Source organism: Scophthalmus maximus, chromosome 1, assembly GCF_022379125.1.
Source record: "Scophthalmus maximus strain ysfricsl-2021 chromosome 1, ASM2237912v1, whole genome shotgun sequence".
Lineage (NCBI taxonomy): Eukaryota > Metazoa > Chordata > Actinopteri > Pleuronectiformes > Scophthalmidae > Scophthalmus > Scophthalmus maximus.
Genome location: NC_061515.1, coordinates 6471406 through 6491239, shown reverse-complemented (window position 1 = coordinate 6491239; position 19834 = coordinate 6471406). Strand labels below are relative to the sequence as shown.

At 40.8% G+C, this 19834-nt stretch overlaps 1 protein-coding gene across 2 annotated transcripts in view; it reads right to left on the bottom strand.

The window, feature by feature from the left end:
* The window catches only part of LOC118312027 (CUB and sushi domain-containing protein 3-like), a 181061-nt gene that overhangs the window by 27686 nt on the left and 133541 nt on the right, over nt 1-19834 (bottom strand). For both annotated transcript variants that reach the window (XM_047335105.1, XM_035636285.2), the window contains exons 53-58: nt 19465-19638; nt 18423-18596; nt 14233-14418; nt 12831-13004; nt 8154-8336; nt 4773-4949 (exon numbers count right to left, since the gene is read on the bottom strand). In XM_047335105.1, the coding sequence (XP_047191061.1) occupies nt 4773-4949; nt 8154-8336; nt 12831-13004; nt 14233-14418; nt 18423-18596; nt 19465-19638 (1068 nt within the window). The remainder of the gene's footprint in view (nt 1-4772; nt 4950-8153; nt 8337-12830; nt 13005-14232; nt 14419-18422; nt 18597-19464; nt 19639-19834) is intronic.

The window sequence follows — 19834 nt, the reverse complement described above, 5'->3', positions numbered from 1 at the left end:
CATTGATTGATGGCCTCATACTTCTTTTACTGCAGAAAAGACGACATTCTCTCTAATCTAACCACGATTGTAGAGGTTGTATTGAAAAACAAGCCCACAGTGGGTACAAATGTGACAGGAGCCAAAAATGGCCACAAACTGCTTGGGAATCAGAAGGTTGATACGTATGAAAAATGTATGGACTTATAAAGGAACATTTATTCAATTGGAAATTAATTTTTTCACTGGACATCAATGGTATACAAATATAGTAATTGTTCGATCTGCACCTTAGAAAAGATAAAAAGATAAAAACAACAACCTGGTGTTGTTGAGCATAATCTGATCAAGACTACCACAATGGATGTGTAATGATTCTGTGCTTCTGTGCAGCATTAAGCACGCGGGGCATGTTGCTCAGTTATGTGAAGACAGGAAATATACACAGAAGTTGAAGATGCAGCTGTTACCACATTAGCCTTTGACTGAGCACTCGAAGGATAATCACAACATCTGTTGTACTCTGCCCCTGATAGTGTGAGGGACGCCTGTGTTGTCATAGTAATACTAATAGTAATAATTCTCCCTTTTCAAACAAACAATCAGAAACAACAGTGGCCACAATACCTCTCTACAATGCACCCTTACGGTTATGCAATCTTGAGATATTGGCTTAGTTATGTCCAACTCAAGAGCAGGGCCCAGTGAAAATTATTTTTTTTGTTTTGACTCTTTAGCCTTGGCTTCTTTTTGTGGCATGATTTTTCCAAAGTAAACAGATGACTGAATGTTGGCCCGCTACAGTGTCAGGTCTCGTCATAGTGCTATCTATGAGGAATATGTAAGTTGTATTTGGTTGTCTTTTCATTGCACTTGTTTCATCTTTCAGTCGCAATTTGTGACTACTTACTATAGCATCTTTTCCTGACTTGTTCACCTTAATGTATGACGGCCTTTTGATGCATATGGCTGTCCCCGCAAACGCCTCCTCCCTTAAATTGATTTCCATTTGTTTATTTTCAATTGCTGCCAAGGACTTCAACACTTCCACACATTTATCATCGCAGGGTGAAACTAACTTTGTATTCTGACCAGATGCGCATGAGAGCTGCCGATTCGGAGCACGGACAAGAAGCTGGCTCTTCTGGCGGTACATTCTGGCCTGCTCCAAAAGAAAAAATGTAATCTTCCTAGATGCACTTATTTTCAAAATTAACAAAAGACTACAACACTGACAAGTAGGAGAGTACCCCGCAAAAATCGGGTGAAATCCAAGGTTAATTGTGCAGCCTTGACGTTTGACTGACAGATAACACAGAGTGAATGTTTGTTTCTTTTTAATGAGTGTGTTTACTGTAAACCTGGAGGATTTCCATATAACATCCTTCTCAGAGGTTCCTGAACCCTGTATGCTGTTATAAATGCTCTGTGGATTCCAGTATATTTGTATGTCATGTTTGATACAGACTACCTCATGATGTATTCACCGTGACTTTTTATTTCCACTTCTCGGTATGCACTGTTGCCTGCCTTTATGAAAATAGTGTGATGAACAACTTAAAAAATAAACCCTTCAGCCTCGTCTTATTTCTGAAACGTCTCATGGCCATGGCTTTGTGGATAGTGAACTCATGTAGCATCACTTCAGTTTAAAATAATTCACTTCACCTAAATAACACAATATTTTGCCACTCACACCTAAGGTGGTAAGTGGTCTATCCATGTCCATAGGCATGCACCAAAAAAACTAAGTTTAGTATTTAGGAACAATATCCTTGTTTCTCCCAGTTTAAGTCAGACACTTCACAGAAACATCCTCCCATCTCAAACTGACAAATCATGTTGTTCTTTTGGAAAGTACCCTCATTGTTTACATGGCATAGTGAACACTTGTTTACGTGCATGTTGAATGTACACAGGTTTAAGTCACGGAAAAATGTCTGAGTGAAATATTTGATTCAAATTTTCAAACAAAAACTAGTCTCTAGTTAGTTAAAATTAGTCTCTAAATGCTTAATTTTAGATCTAAAACAATTTAACATAACTAGTGTTTGTGGTCAAACACCCAAGATTCTACTGTTTAGCAGTTAAACTGTTGACTATATGTTGAATTTCCTAAACTAAGAAGTTAAGCACATTTACCATTCTCTGAATTGGAATATTCATATTTTACAACAGCCTAACTAGACATAAAGGTATAAAAGCCACCATTTGTGTCACGGCCAAGAACAAGAAACGGGGAAATTGCAACAAACAACCTCACGTCTTTGGTTGCCTCTGTGTTTAGCTGATCGAATCAGAATATCTTAAATTATGATTAAGATGTATTCTGTGTATGACAGATGGTATATAAATAAAGTTTATTCATAGTGATGATGATGGAAAACAGCAGCTGTGCAGCTGTCTCAGCAGCCAAGCATTTGCAGTAATGTGTATTTTTTGGTTGACTGTACATGAGTGTTTGCGTTTGATGCAATGGTCTTTAGCTCAGTTTGAATCTGGGCCACCAACAATTACACTCAAACACATTATCATGAATTAAGCATGCTATATCTCATATATCCAGCAGCAGCTAGTACGGATAAAAGACAGCTGATAAAAAATGTAACAAAAAAACATCGCCAGAATATGGAAAAGTATTTGTGTGCTTAAACGCAAATGTTTACAAGTGCCTGTCTGTGTGCAGAAGTGGAAAACCCAATCAGTCAGCACAATGCATAAAAAGCTGCAGGCTGTTGACTACAACAACCCTACTTAAGAGTACGGCTTTTTCATTCAGTACATTTACTGGCTCCCAAGAAAACAGGTTACTGGGATAAAGTAGCTAAGGCATGAAATCAGAGGAGTTTACACACTGCAATAAACTGCTTCGAGGGAAACCTGAATTTAAAATGGAGTGAGTCAGTTCTCTCTTAAATCCCTTATTGTATGATATTTTCGAACCAAGCTACAATATTGCAGGCATTATAGTGACATATGATGCCGCATCAAGAGCCTTTTCCCTTTTTTGTCATCGGGATCGGGGCACTTACAGCAAAACCACAGATCAGGGTCTGTGGAGTGCAAACAGACCTTTACGTATATTAGTTTCAGCTCCAGTGAGACTTATGTTGGATGTTAGGACTCGACTATGATAATGATTGATACTGCTTTGCAGATTTAAATGGTGTTTAAGAATCAGGTAACTGCCGATATGTGACTGTAACCTTGTTACTTCTAAGTCTTTTAATAAGAATTTTGCTCTGATGTCTAGACTTAATTATATTTCCATTACTGCACAACCACAAGGAGAATCTAACACCACGGTGTTGACATTTACAGTAAATCCGTGGGAAGGAGGAAAGGCAAGGAGGAGAGAAGTGGAGAGGGCTACAAACTGTAGATCAGCAGGATCATGGCATGTTACAAGGCAAAGAGTTTCCCGTAATAATCCTTGTTTACTGTTTATTTCTTCATGACTTTACATCACACTTCACTGAACCGGCCTCCTCTCCGATGCACTTCAGATGATTCGCCAATTCCTTAACTTGCTCAATAAATTTCATTTGTCAACCATCAGGAGTTTTAAGAAAAAAAAATAAAACAACTCACTTGCAACTCTCTCACCTTGAGAATGTTGAGCGACTTTGATCTGGTCACCTACATGATCGATTACCCATGAATCGTGAAAATGATTGCCTCCTTAATGAAGGCACACTCAGCCAATTTTGGCATCGTAAGTGTTGATGTCCCTGAACTGACCACTAAAATTTAACGTGAAGCGATATCATACTGGAGAATAACAATAATAAGTTTGGTGATGAGCGGCCTTCAAAGTGTGAGAAGGGACAAGAAAGCTATTCTGCCATTCTGCATGTTTGGTCATTATCATTCAATGCAATTTTAAATCTTTCTGTCCTCCGCACTCCCTGTCTGTATCTCCACAGAGACTCATTTCATTCCAAAATTGAAAATTATGCCAATACAATTTATCTTTTCTTGTGACTCAATAACAAGCACAAAGATTGAGGAAGAGAGAATACGATGGTTCTCAGAGAGAAGAACAATGTGTAATTTTGTTTGATAGTCCTCCTGGTGCAAACTGAATATAGATTGGCATACTTCTTAATTACAGCAAGGCTCATTTGCTGAGCTCCAGAAAATAAAAAAAACTCCTTGACAGTTCTGAAGATTTATGTGCTGTATGAAATCTTATACCATATCTTAGCACCTGGGTTAATCACTCAGAGCGCCTCTTTCTGGCAGAAATAGGGAGGAATTATCATCCACATCCCTGTCTTGTCATAAATCTTTTTAGAGGCATTTATCTGCGCTTCAGCATAAGTTATCACGTACAGTATGTATAATTTGTGCATACGGTATAATACAGGAAAAGAACAATGGCTGATTTACAATACTAACAGGCTTGCACTTAATGTGACTGATATGCTGTAATTGGTCAGTAGCGGCTCGCTGCAAGGATAATGCATATTGGATGCACCCATGACACCCATGGGAGAGCCCAATCTTCCTCGTCCTCTCTTTTACTTATTTCTTGGTTTTATTCCTGAAGGTGATGATAATAAATTCTTTGACTGCCAATGTCGTTAAGAGTGACTATTGAAAGCACTGGTACAAATGGCCATTGCATGCATATCAATGATCGTTTTTCTTTGACAGCGAGAAGACAATGCGCCGCTTTTCTTTTCCCGCTGCATAACACTGTTCAGCAGAATTCCCTTTTGAGTGTATTCCACGGGACCAAGAGCCATGACTCTGATGTCCTTTCATATTTCCGCGCATTTAAAACTCACTTGTGCAGTTTGGAGCTGTGCCAGACCACGTGCCGTTTGCCAGACACTGGCGTGTAGGCGAGCCGCTGAGGAAATAGCCTTCCATACAAGAATACACAATGGAGTGGGAGAAGGTTGTGCCATCCACACGGGAAATACGGCCATGAGCCGGGGTACCTGGATTCCCACACTGCACCGCTGGAGAACGGGAGAGAAGAGGTGAAGGTCAGAGGTGTAAAATAGTAATGCACTCTTTATTTTTTCATATCAATGTTTCACAATCTGAGGATTGGGACCTCTGAAGGTGTCAAGGTGATGAAGAGGTTTTGACAATATATTCCTAAGATATGTGAATAGCATTATCAATTTATGAAATAATTGCTGTTTAGCTTTTGACCTGATTAATATTTGACGTTTCTATAATAGGTCGAAGTAGCACTCTGGGTGAACAGTCTAAAAAGGGGGAAACTTTTTTTTTGTTCATTGTCTTGTGTCAGAGTTATTATTATTTATGTGTGCTTCACATCACAGGATGACGCTGTGAACCCGTTCTTCCGTTCCGTAAAGTACCACTAATCTATACAGCATCACAGCTTTATTGAACAAAGCTGGTGCAGTGCCGGTACACAAATCCCCATCACATTGTTGATGAGTCATGAGTAAATAAAGTGCAGTTTGTGTAATGTCAAGTTCTGTCGTAGATCAATGATAATGACATTCAGTGCTGACTTTTAAAAAAGAAGAAGACTGTGGGTGTTATAAGGAGTCAGAGCTCAATTTAAACTATAAGAGAACTTTTCATTTTCAAATTGTATTAACTAATGAAAAGGAGCAAACTTGTATTTAAATACTTGTAAGAACTTTGCAGGCAGTGTTATGATTTACCACTCGCTACAGTTTAAAGCACAAACTGAGCTTAGACATGAGGCTGAATTCCATGCAAAGTGTTACTCTAGATGTGCTATCCCTGGGGAGTGGGGTGTGGGGTGTGGGGTGGGGGGGTGGGGGGGGTAGCCTTTGAGCACTGAAGGGTTGAGCTTTTTACACTAAGATGTCCTTTGCAGCCTTTCCAGATTGTGTCGTCCAAAATGTGTCCCTGAAGGACGGAAAGAAATATGTTTCATGTGCTTGTCTAATTTTGAAACTGATTCAAGCTTTCAATCACCTAATTGCCTGGAAAATCTGAAGTAGCGATTCTTGTGGCAAACAGACATGTTGTGGGCGCAGTGCTGATTTCTCAATTACTTAATGTGCGCACACATTCACGTTCATTCAGGTGCAAATGCATCACTCGGGCACAAACCCAAACACACCACATGCTCACATTCATTTACTGTAAATGTACACAAATGCCAAGAATAAAGTATGGCCTTTTTGGCTTCCTATTGTAATATTTCAAGACAGTTGACAGAAACACAAAATAGACCTTGATGGCATTGTGAGATGGATATTAAGCTGAATATCCACAGTGACTGTTCTCCAGAGACTGTAAAAGGTTGTGGATAACGGATGGATGGGCTTTAACATTAGACAGGGCATTAGATCACAGACAGACAGCACTGAAACCCCGTTCAAGCTTCAGTGAATTCCTGTCCCCACCCTCCTGAGGTGGAGAAATGGCTTAAACAATCTTTAAATCAGGGGTTCAGTGGGGAGATGGAGAGACAAAAAGGTAGTGGAAGAGAGATGTGGGGCAAAAGTAAAGGCAAGGCTGAGCAAAAGAGAGGGTGATGGAAAGACAGACAAGATTAAGATCGAAAGAAATCAGGGGAGAAGCTCGAGAGAAAGGCTGACATCAGTAGAAATGAAGGATAAAAGAGAGAGAAAGAGAAAGTGGGAAGAACATGAGAGATGAAATGAAAGGCGGATCAGAGGGTCTGTGCATTGCCCTATCAAATTAAGAATGACACTGGTACGGCACCAGGCTGGAGGACAGAAGGTAGAGGAGAGAAGGAGCAGTCAAACATTTGCCTCAATATCTGGTTGACACCCTCTGGGGAATTTATGCAAGATTTAAAGCTGGTGCTCTGTGAACTAATATCTTTAAAATCCGCAATGATTTATTTATCACACTCCAAAAAGAACTTGGCTTTAGGTTTCTAAAAATTAATGTATTTTTTCGTTGCAATATGGAACCTCGCTACAGAACCATGTGCTGGCAGAAAACACCAGACTGCAGCAGAAAGATACTTATCCATCTGCTGCAATACTGTGTGAGCTTGTGCAACCATTTGTGTGTAGGTGTGGATGCACATGATCTGTCCGTCCAGGATGTTGCAATGCTGTGATCGCAACAGTTTACAAAAAAATGTAACAAATCCCTGTGAACTGTGGCAGACTGAAAGTATGATTCAGGCTGTGAATTTGACCTTCATGCAAACCACCAAACAGTTTAAGGATAAAATATCTCCATGGTGTGGAAGCTTTAGTCAGAATATCAAGTTGGATATATGATGAAATCAGAGATTGATAGCATGTGTGAGAGATCTCGCTGAGTGAGGTTCGAGAAGAGAGGCAGAAGTTAAAGGCAAATCATTGACTATATCTTGTCAAAGATAGGCTACTGTGGAGAAGAGGACACTTATTAATGAATGATACAGGGGAAAATAAATGCTTATAAAACATTGCAGCATTCACAGTTAGTTATTTTTTACAAAAGATGCAGTGAAATCCTTTTAGGCTACAACCATCCCCAAAAAAAAAGTCCTGGAGGGAATGATCTGTAAACAGTATAAACACTCGTGCTATTTTGATGAGTAAATATTTTGGAAACAAATTCATCCTTGTTCAAGTATTTCTTAAAAAGGGTGCTTCAGCAACATAGTATTGTACTTCCATGAAGTTGGCAGACTTGTAAGGGATGACATCACAGAGCCTGAGACATCTAAAGTGTGGCTTCAGCATCTAAAATACTTCCTGTAATGCAACTGAGCAAGTACACGCCCGTCTCTGTCAAACTAGTGGCCAAAGTCAAGCCGAGATAACATGGCTGACATCATCAGGGTTATTTTGTCAGATTTTAGAAATCTCAGCAATCTCTTCCACAAACTGGTTAGTACTTTTCTGTGACAAGACAAAAATAAACTGTGTACGTAGTTGTAGTGGAGTTCCCCTTTAACACAAAGCAGTGGATAAGAACTTTGCCTGAAATTATTTGTAAATTAGGTTTGATAATGAAGTAAACAGATGTGCATAAGCCCTCAGTTACAGCCTCTGCTATGTTTAAGTTTAATAGTCTTTACAACGGAATCCCTTCATTCAGTACACAAAAGCTATTTGCGGTTTGGTTCCCAACCTTCGAGTTAAAACACATTTCTTTGTGTAACTGTGTGGCTCCTTTGCAGTCCTCTCCTACCGTTTTCCTACTCAACGTCACGGAGGTATTTTAAAGATTTCCCTTACGTTTGCAGAACGGCTGTCTGCCCGACCAGGTCCCGTTGGGGAAGCAGATCCTCTCTGCCGAGCCGTACAGCGTGTGTCCCACTGCGCAGGTGAAGCGCACCTTGCTGCGGACTTTGAAGGTCCCCGCCTCCCTGCTGGCGTGGGCAGGCGTGCCAGGATCCCCACAGGCCCCCCCTGAGTCGCCTGCAATGGCAGATAACCAGACACGGATCAATGAAAGCAAGAAAGCGAAGGAGTCATCCACTTTAACTGTCAGAGTGCATGTTCACAAGTTGGCATGGCGGTGAATTACAGCATACTGAAGTGTTTGTGTCTGTCAAGCAGAGAGACAATACAGCGAGGACTTCCGACTGCACAGCTTTTGAATCCTCCAGGAAGCAACTGAAACACAATGCACCAATGAGCAGTTGTCACCCCGCCAACACCTGAAGGACCAATGCTTTTCACTGCTTTGACACCAGGAGCCTTTCTGTCCATAAAAGCAGCGGGCCAGCATTTAAAGGCAACCAGCTGTGGTTATGAGAAATGATGAATACAGTTTGACCTCTGAAGCTGAATGAGTTTTCGTTACCTTGAATTATCTCTCCTGTCTTCTGTTCTGTTGAGGAACATGCAGTACCTTCAGTGTCATGCACCACCTGTCCTGCACATCCACGAATTAGCTCAAAAAGGAGGCTGTGTCTCTTGTTAATTTTTCTTCTCATGGCAGTCTCCAGTGGGTGAAAAGGAAATGGGACATGTTCTCTATCTGAGTCATAGGGAATGAGAGAGATGACAGGTATTGCGTCGGGAAAGTGCCATGCCTAGTGAAAATTTTATGTAGTAATGCAACAGCAAGCCAAGCTGAGTGGTGTGTAAGCTAGAGTCGAGTCGAGGGAGCGGGGTGGTTTTTAGTTTGGCATCACTGGGGACAACCTCAGAGCAAACGGAAAAGCTTATAACTAACACACACACACACACACACACACACACACACACGCACACGCACACGCACCACTTCATCTGCTGCTGCTGCTGCTTCAGTTCCATCACAGAAATGAAAACAGTGGAGGAAGGAAAAAGAATATTGGCTACAGAAGACAGTATCACAGAAAGAGAAATACAGACTGACAAAACAGAAGGATATACAAATACATAAGCTTTATCTAATCTACTGCTGTGCTTGTCCATACAGTTTGGTGTGAGTCGTCTCTCGTGCCGTATTGGCTTCGAGACCCTGTTTCCTCGAGCTGTGCGCACACACCCTGTGTATCACTCCCCGTATGGCTGCTGCTCTCTGTCTACAGAGCGGCAAACAGCTGCAGTAATACTTGACTTGTTGACAAAGCCTTGCTGCACAAACACCAAGCTCATATCTTCAACACACATTCCACTGCTCACATGTGCACAAACTGGATTTGTCAGGTCAGGGGCTCACAGCTCGAGATGATAAGTTTGCGTGTGGCTGTGGTTAGCAATGAGAGTGTGTGAGAGTGTGTGTGTGTGTGTGTGTGTGTGTGTGTAAGAGAGTGCACTTGATGCATTTGTGCGTGTACTTGCATACACGCTAGTCTTGCAAGTGCATGTTAAGCATACTTTTTTGTTGCCTGGGTGTGTGTGTGTGTGCGTGTATGTGTGTTTATGTCTCCCAGCAGCTGCCGGTACTTTGTTAGTCTCCTTCAGTTAGGTGAGGCAGCCCGGCTCGGCATGCACCGTGACAGCTATAATCTCACTAATTGGGGCGGCAGTGGATTTGGTTTGAATCCGAGTTAATGTCCGTTCACCAGGCTGCCTTTGTGAGGAAATAATAAGGCCTTCAACTCAGCCATGCAACAGATGAGGACAAAAGGGGAATGGCTTGGCAAGCAGTTTTAAGCCCCCTATTACTAATTAACAAGGGAGGACAGATGAGCGGAAGGATAGATGCATGGATGAGAGCCGTGCTGATGCTAGACTGGACTTGTAAGGAATTCATAGCACAAATTATTTTTTGCTGCTATTGTTGATAAAACACTGCAAATGTGGAATTTCAGTCATTTATAAGCTGTCTGTAGACAATGCAGCAACCTTTCTGCAAATAAACTTTAGAAAGAGAACCTCAAACTAAACAATGAGATATGACAAAGGGGATTTTCAATAGAGAAAGAATTCAAATTTAACTTTTCAGATAACTCAATTATTTTGCCTGGGCTGCAGTACTGACCCTGCAAAATTTCAGATTCTTTTTGCCAATGTTTCTGTGAAAAACCAGGTGTGAAAAATGCACACTTGTACTAATCTTAAACTCGCCATGCATTTGCTGCATTGAAACTTTAGTTCCTGTGAGCAACAACTGATCTGCAACATATGTTAACAGCCATGGGTCTGAATTCATCGAGCCTCTCGGTGATGATCAGTGCTCTACAAAAGTTCCTTCTTCCATTTCATAGTTAGAAGCACTGATACCGTAAAACATTGTGTGACAATGTGGGGGACAATGTTTACAATCCAATTAACATAACCCTTTTTTTATACCCTGTTTCTTCCATTAAATATGTAAAATTACAACACCATATCTTTTTCTAGTGGCATCTTATATGAGTGCTGCTGGATCAGTAAAAACAAATTAAAGTTACACATTTTGCAATAGGAGTAGAGTACATATAATAAAAGTTTATATCTGCAAAAACTCACCTCAGCACATTATTTTCTTCAGCTTGGAGAGTCACAGCATCATTTATTATGATTAAATCCTCTGATCACTGACCCAGCAGTCGTATTCTGCTGCACAAATTCCTCCACAGGGGTTTACTCTCTAAACAGTTATTGCTCTTTGACTATTTAAATACTTGAGAACAGATTCATGTTGGCTTTAGACATCTCACTTTTCAAGTGATAAATTGGGGCTGATTAGGTTTCAGACAAGTTAAATTAAATGTACTTAATCTAATTTGGTTTTACATTTTTTTTATGCACAAGATTAGAGCATACATTCTAATTGTATTTGCTGGATTCCCTTAGACAGAAAAAAGGCAGAAGTGTTGATGATACAAAGAACAGAGTGAGTGTTAAAATTAAATAGAATACAAAATTGCAAATCATCACTTTCAAAGAGGCACATTTATCATAACAGGGTGCTGTTCAAATCAACTCAATAATGCATTCCAAATCGTTTCAAAAGATAAGGCAATAAAGAAGGAAAATTGTACCTTGCAACCCTTTTTTTTCTAAACCCAAATCATTAAAATCACGACTATAAATTCAAGCCAAAAACCAACTATTAGGCTGAACATAGGAGATAATTATACAGGCTCAAACAAAGACGTTTTTCCCCCCAACACGCCTCGAGGCTGCGCCCTCCATCTTGCAAAACTAAGAAAAAAAACATGTAATGGAAACTGATTGGGCAATAGATTTGAAATTTTTACAATCATGTGCATTCCCTTACTATCCTAGGAGTAGTCTTACTCCCCTATACTTCTTCACCGCCTTTCCACCTGTCTGAGTAAATACAAAGTACTGAAGGTGAGTGGACAGTTTGCTCTCCCACTTAAAGACGAGGACACAAACACTGTCATACAAGTCTGCTTACAAACATTACTTCTGGATCAATGAGTTGAACAAACAAAGTGAACATTCAGTAAAAGAGAATCCAATTAAATGGTCAGGAAGTGTGATGGGAGCGAAGGGCGCATAGGGGATTAAGGGCAGAACTTGGTGGTTCTGCAGAAATACACTTTAAAACACACGTTGCAGATTTTCAAAAAAAAAAAAGAGTCTGCAGCTAAATGTACTGAATCAAATTTGTTTGCCAGAGTTTGCATCTGGGGAATGTCGGGGGTGACATCTCTTGCTTGGTTGAGTGCTTCACAGCACTGAGACGTGAACTCTCTCACTGTCACTGAATCGGAGGAGAATCATGGGAAAAGGGATTGGGCTGTTTGACCCTGGTTCACCATTCCTTAGCCCAATGACGCCTGTTCTAGAAGTGAAATGCTGAAACTGGGAAATTTGAGGGTTGTTGTTTGAGGGCAAAAAAAAAAAAAAATGGCTGAGTAGGCCGATATCCATCCTGTGCAGTGTTTTCTCTAAACTTTGCACAGGCAATAACCAAAAGTCTAATTAACGTCCTCCAGGACTCCCAGGTACTGCAGCTTCGTCGTGTGTTGTGGCTTTTTTAAAATTCTCATGATTATCACTTACCTCCAGTGTTATGAAGCCATGCAGATAGTTTTTGTTTAATTTGTAGAAAATTCTTAACAATTCAGCAGCAACTTGTCTCCCCAGAAACTGTGTCCTGATTAGTCTATGTAATCTACAGACATGGCTGTGAGCAGTTTTCCTTGGAACTACTTACTAGCAAAGAAAATAGTCCTGATGAAAACTGCTGACAGTGTGTGCTGTGGAATATATGGAGTAATTGGACATTGTCTGTGGCAAAAAAAAAATGTTGCTGCTGATTTTTTAAAAGTCGATTTCTAGGGTTGTGAACGCACCAAATATAATTTCCATTTAACTCTGCTGTATTGGGGTGTAAAATAACTCCAAATCACTCCATGTATTTAGAGAGTGTGTGTCCAAGCACATGATGAGTTAAAATGCATTAATAGCCAACTAAATTATGCGGTGGGAGAGCGAAAGAGAGCCTGCTGTTTCATAGCGTGAATGTGTGCAGGCATGCTTGTGTATGCACGACCACAGTGGTGAGTGTTTGTGTACCTGAGCAGTGGGGCAGTGGGCCACTCCAGTGACCGTTCAGTTGACAGGTGAGTGATGAGTCTCCTATGAGCGGGCGGTCTCCAGAGCAGGAGTAGCGCACCGTGGAGCCAAAGGTAAACTTCTCTCCACTCATCACCCCGTGGGGAGGTGTACCTGGGTGGCCGCAGTTGACCTCTGCATGACACGAGTGAAGAGAGGAAATAAGATTATCAGTGGATGAATGAATGGATGGATGGGTCACTGTCGCATGCCGCGACACACTCGCTAAATTCACAACTCACACTCCTACTGGTGCTGCTGGGACACCACATTGTTTTCTGGCGTTACAGAAACAGCTTGATAGAAGAAACACATTGTAGCATTTCAGACAAGGATTTTGTGAATATTTGGATTTTTCCTTTTCATACACAAGAGAAGTCCTTGCAAAATCCGCAACACTTTCATTTAACATGTTTTAACTTTGAATCTATAAGGGGTTGAGAAAAGCTCGACCTTAATAGTTAAGACGAAAATTGCCAACGCTGGCTCACATCACCATGTCATCAGTTATTTCTGAGACTAGAATCTACTTTGGTACACCATTTTCTGCTTTTTATTTCGACCTTTACGTATGTCTGTTGGAGCTGTCGTATCAGCATAGTCTCATAATGCAAAGTTGGTGTCTGTAATTTCACTAAACTAATTTCTTAGCAAAGATTCCGTGATGCCCAGAGCTGTGAATAAACATTTGAGCTAGACACTCCTGTGTATCTCTTTAATTACAAATTCTGTTTGATAAAAAAAAAGAAAAAAAAAAGGTGTGCGTCATCCCTCTACCATGAAATGAAGTGGTTTTCGAGGGCCTGTGTGCAAAACAGTGGAGGTTTACTTCAGATGATTCCTCTCGAAACACGTCATCCCTGTTGCGGCCTCATATAAAAGTAGAGTGCTCCGTGAGCCAGGTGTTTGAGCGCAACATTACAATCCCAAATAACCCCGAAAGTTCATGAATGGTTGTTGCTATAATTTGCGTACTTGGTTTCGAGGGAACATTAGCTATAGCCCGAACAACTGGTCCTTTGACAGTTTCCCCCATTTCTCAATTAGTCAGTGTGCAACATAACCATAAGCCATGGGGCCAGTGAACATTACACAGATGCTCCCAGTCACAGCATTCAGAAACTTGCGCCATTAAAACTCTGCGAGCAAATGGGGACACAAACAAGGTTGCGGACAATCAATCAAGAGGGAAACTTCCCTCTTGATTGATTGGTTATTATACACTGGTAACAAAGAAAAGTCGATAGACTAAAGCAATGAACAGTGGACAGACATTTCGACGGATAAACAGCAGTTTTAATGAGATTAATAATCAGTTATCAAATGACTGATGGTCAGTGTGAAAAGGAGGAAATCACTGTACCGATGCATTCAGGCAGAGGCTTGTCCCAGTGGCCCACTGGCTGGCAGGTGAGCACCGACGAGCCGAACAGGTAATATCCGGGGTTACAGTCGTAGAAGACCACGCTGCCGAATGTAAAGTTGCCGTGCTCAATCTTACTCTCCCGGATAGAGTTGGCAGGGATACCAGGATCTGTGCAATTTACGACTGTTTGAAAAGAGAAAATGAAGAGGGAAAAAAAAAGGAAGTTACGCCTTCACGAATTATTCAGTTAGTTAAACATAATGGGGGCATACAGGAAGCAGGTCAGTTCATTTGTATGGCTGCTGGATATTTTCAAGCAAGACAGATGACAGATTTGATTTAAATCGATGTTGGAGCAGCATGGTCTCATGATTATTTGTTTAACTAAATGAGGCATCTTACCTTCTCCTCTGTTTCCTAGTATTCCCTCGGCCCTGAGTGCAGTCTTATGTCTATTTATGGTTTCAATATCTGATCTAATGGATATGCTCCTTATTAAAAGGGTGCTGTGATATTGTTTTAATGTGCAATAGAGCAGTTCCTGACAAACACAAATGTATTGCAGTTTCCTGGCAGAATATCAAGTGTATTTGCAGCAGTTTGTGTTTCGTGTCATTGCAGTGGGTATGTCTATTTTGTAGTATTGTGTGTATTTGCGTGTGTTGTCAAACTGATGAAGATGTTTTCTCAATTTGCTCGTGTGTGGTCTGTTTGCATGTGTTTTCTAAAGTTGCTGTGCATTGAGCTCTCTTGGCCACTGTAACATTCACTTGTTGGCAGCATTTCCAAACGCATCTTATGAAATATGTACAATCAAAGGCGTCTTCAGGCCCGGCATCCGAGCTCTGAATGTTTTATGAATATCCCCGGCCCTTAAAAAAAGACAAAACAGGATATATGTAGATAGGGCTCTAAAAAAAAAAAAAAAAAGACCAGAGACTATTAATCTGTACTTCTTCTCATGCATGAAAGCCCTTGAAAATATTCATATGGTTCATCAAAAACACAAGTGGGTTTTTGGTCCACTGTGACATTTACGTAGCTGATCTACTTCACACTACTTGGTGCGTATGCATTTTGCATGAGAGTGAGAGAGATGCCATTGAGCTAATTCGCCAAGGTAAGATTCGAAGGCTGTCGATATTAGAAGCCTTTTCTAAACAGACAAATTACAAAGGCAGCAGGAAAGTGGCGAGGCAGGAGGAGGTGGGGGAAGAGTATTCTCCTGTTGCTGTAGCAGCAGATGAGCCAGCACATGAGTGTGTTGCTGCCTCATCTACAAGCTCAGGCTGGTGAAGAAGAAACAGGGCTCTTTAGCTACAGTAGTCTACCTCAGTGGTTCTCACAAAGCACAACATTTATGAAAACAAGTATTTACTAGGCACACCTTTATATTTGATTATGACGATGTAAATCATCGTAAATAATTCCAGGGCACACCAGTGGGCCAGTGTGCCATATGGAAGATAGATGTTATTAGAGCATGAAATCCACTGATTAAATCGCAGTTAGTAATACATAGCAATTAAATGCTGATTGATGTACATCTGTTGCTGTGTTGAGTATGAGCCTGAAGCTCTCATCCCGCAGTGTTGTCGTGGTGTATGGCAGCTCCGATGACAGAATGAGCTCTGGTGGCGACTATTTAGCCCTTATGGAAGGAATAGTGTCTTTTTCAGTTTATTTTTGTATGATCTGATATTGGTTGGTGTCTGCAAATATTTGGTTAAGTCTACGTATAAAATAAAATATCATGATCCACATCATCACATGACAAAAGAGGTGATTTTGGTTGGGGAATTCTGGTTGCATCATTTTTATGACCAGGACAGGAGAGAGGAGAAGAGAGTAGGAGGGGAGAGCAGAGTTGAGACCACAGATATTCTGTGGAGTGGTGAACGAGAGGAGAGGATCAGATGGATAAGACGCAGAGTCACGCAGTACATATTTCAAACAAGTGTTGGTAAAAGCATGGACAACATGCAATCTAACATAACTTCCTCATCAAAATTAAGACTTTCATCTAAAAAATTCATCGTAAAATAAATATAAAGTAACAAAGTGTCTCAGGTCTTAAATTAATTTTACTCTGAAATAAGTTTCAAGATCCTAATAATGCATCTGTGTACAATCATCTCTGTCCAAAAGGTTGCTATGGCACTATGATTGTAGTGTACATCATTCCAATGCATAGCAGGTAATGACATACAGCATAGTGCTTATTTATAACTATGATATATGATATAAATATAGTACAGCACTGCACAGGTTTTAGATGATTTGAGATGGGTTTTCTACAATTGCCTTTGTGCCTGTATTACTGCTGTCATGTTTTCTGTGTGTATCACGTGAATTGTATTCTGTCAAGAATAATATTACCTGGCATGGAGTAAAAAAATAGTGTGTAGCAGGCTGCCTCATTAACTCTACCCAGTATCATCGCCGGGGATGTGACTTTTCCTTCCTTGAAGCAGTGCACCCACCCCCCTGGTTGGAGCCTCATTTACATGCTATTTGTCAGCATGTTCACTCGTAAGTTAATTATAGAACTGTTGATATGACCTGATCAGTGGCTTTTTCTGTTTATTCTTCAAACAGCTAGGCAAGTGAGTCCAGGCTATATTTAAGCACTGTCAATAATAATAATAGCAATTCATACTTCCTACTTAAAACCAGAGGACGTATTTACTGTCACAAATTCACAAGGATCCTTTTTTGAAGCAGTCGGATGCTCCAAACCCAAACTGCTGACAAGGTGGTTTAGACAACTGAAAGTAGATGAGGGTGAAGTTAAGTTCAGAGCAACATCAAATTAAATCATTCATGACAATTTTATTTTATTTTTTCTGTTTTGATCTTTTACCAGGTCTGTCGCTACTGTGCTATTCACTGTATTGGAAACTCTGCCTCTTTACATCACAGTGCCAACAAATCTAAAGCCAAGAGGAGAAATACCTTTAAATGAATTTATTTTATTCACTGTTAGAACAAAATTATTAATACTTATTTTAAAGGCCATTAATATATTATATCTATTTACAACTTCTACCTTCACAGTGCATCACATAAATCTGTCTCATGCTAGAAGGGTTTTCAAAGGTAAATATGAAAAGGGCTTTTTTCCAACCAATGTTCAAATTAAGAAACCAACACAACATTGTTAATTGTGAAAAATATTCAAAACAACATGGTAAATCTGTCAAGAATCTTTGGGAAAAACAAGTAAACATTTTTCTGGTAGAGTCAAACAGAGAAATGTCTGGATTGCTGCTGATTGTAAACACACCACTAATGAGGCAAACCTGGGCAAACTAAAGTTGGACACAACTAAAACACAGCAACCATCTGATGCTCCCAATAAGATATCTTTGCAGTACTCCAAGCTTTCTTGCCTTCAAAGTAATCTTTCCCTGCAGAAATCTTCATGGTAAAAATTGGCAGCAGAATTGTGCAAACAATTCCACAACAACTATTTCGCTTTCCATACACTCTCCTGCAAGCGCGTTATTGCTACTTTCCCGCTTTTCCTCTGAGGCCTGGGCTCCAGATGCTGTTGCCTAATGCTGTGCTGTACCCAGAGAAGTTGGAAATATAGTGACTTTTCTAATTCAAATCAATAGATATGCGAGTACCATCTCTATCAATTCTGCTTCAATGTGTCTCTGCATGCTGGCGGTCACTGGCTGCTGATTTCTGAATGATCGTGACACATCTTCTGGGCTGCTGAATTCTTGTGGTCATTCTAACATCGGATTCCTGAACCATCAGAGCACCTGCAAAAGCTATTTCATGCCGTTCCAACACTGGCTGGATCCTACTTCTGCTTGCTGGCAGCTACTCACCCCACTGACGGCTAGCCTGATTCACAGAAGCAGAAGCAAAGACAGAATTGGCAGCCGTTGACGTGATGAATGAAACACCTTCATTTGAAGTGATACATAAGGGGTACCCCTCTACAGAAATAGATCAGATGCATGTGGTTGACATGGACATGAATATGATGCAATTGCTGTTTCCAAAATTCTTCTATCAATCCAGTGTCTGCGGTCTCAGCATTGGCTAAATATGCCTGGCAGAGACGAGCAGCTTTTTAGTTCAAGCTTCATCTGCAGCCTTCCGATTCCTCGAGTCAGTCAAGACACCAATCATTTGTCAATTCTGCGAGGGGCTCTTTAGCTGGACCTTACCTCTGCATGTTGGTGGCTGCTGGCTCCACTGGCGGTTGGCCTGGCACTGAGCTGTGGCGGGTCCTTCCAGGGTGTAGCCTTTGTTGCAGGAAAAGCGCACAACATCATTGTAGTTGAAGCCATCGCCTGTGGTGCGGCCATAGATAGGGCTCCCGGGGTGGCCACATGTGACGGCTGTAGTTTACGTGCGTCATCCAGGGATGCAAGCAAAAGTAGAAGGGGAAAAGATGGAAGATGACAGGTAGCAAAGAAATGATGCAACGGAAAGGTAAAGGCGAGTGGGGAGAGAGGGAGGGAAAGAGAGAGAGAGAGAGAGAGAGACAATTCAATCAAAATGATCAATAGGTCACGTACAGTGACACCTATCATAGAAATATCATTATCATATAATTAACCTCAGAGGACAAATGGAGGGATTAGGAATCAAGACGTGATCTCAACTAGGAAATGGTAAACAGCACATTTCAGAGCATCAATAAGTGAATAGGAGATTGTGAATCACATTATGAGGATATTTATTGATTACTGACTTTAGTGCTTCTCAGATGAAAAGAGCAGAAGGTTTGGGAATTGCAAAAAAAGCTGTAATTATTTGAAAATACTAAAAAACATTTGTATTTATTGATCTATTTTAATAATTCAACCAAAGCACAGTGTTTTTGACAAACCCTGTTAACTAGCTAATTTGATCACAAACTTCTCTTGACAGATCAGTCAAATTTAAATCTGTGAATGAAACATAATTTGAACTAGTTTCTAAAGAAAAACAGAACAAAACAAAACCCAAATGGCTCTTCTTTGCAACAAAAATACAGTTTTAATCTTGACTTGCTCAGCAACCTAAAAACTCTCTCAACCCTGCAAAAATAGACCTGCACCACCACACTTGTCAGACTCTTAAACACAGCCATTCTCTTTCCTTTACAAATGCGCGCACACGCACACGCACACACACACACACACACACACACACACACACACACACGACTCCAACCCTCCTTGCAGTCAATCAGTCAGCGGGAAGTTTGGTTAAAGTACTCACAGATGCAAACTGGGAGCTGTCCGGACCAGTTGTGGTCCTGCTGACAGATCCGCACTGAGGAGCCAATGAGCCTGAATCCAGGATTGCACTGATAAACTACTGTGTCCCTGTAACCAAAGTTTTCCCCGATCACCTGCCCGTTCACAATCTGCTCCGGAACACCACAGTGACCGGCTGTAAGATAATGGGAAAAACAAACCAACAAATCAACAGAGAATGGACCATGACAAAGGCAGCACGTCAGTTGTTAGGTACAATATCTATACCACTCTGTTTTCAGAATAATATTCAGTCCAGTTTTTGGAAAAGGACTTGACGTTAAAGATCACAAGGAATTATCCCAGTCAGTCATTCATGTGGTGCAATGCTT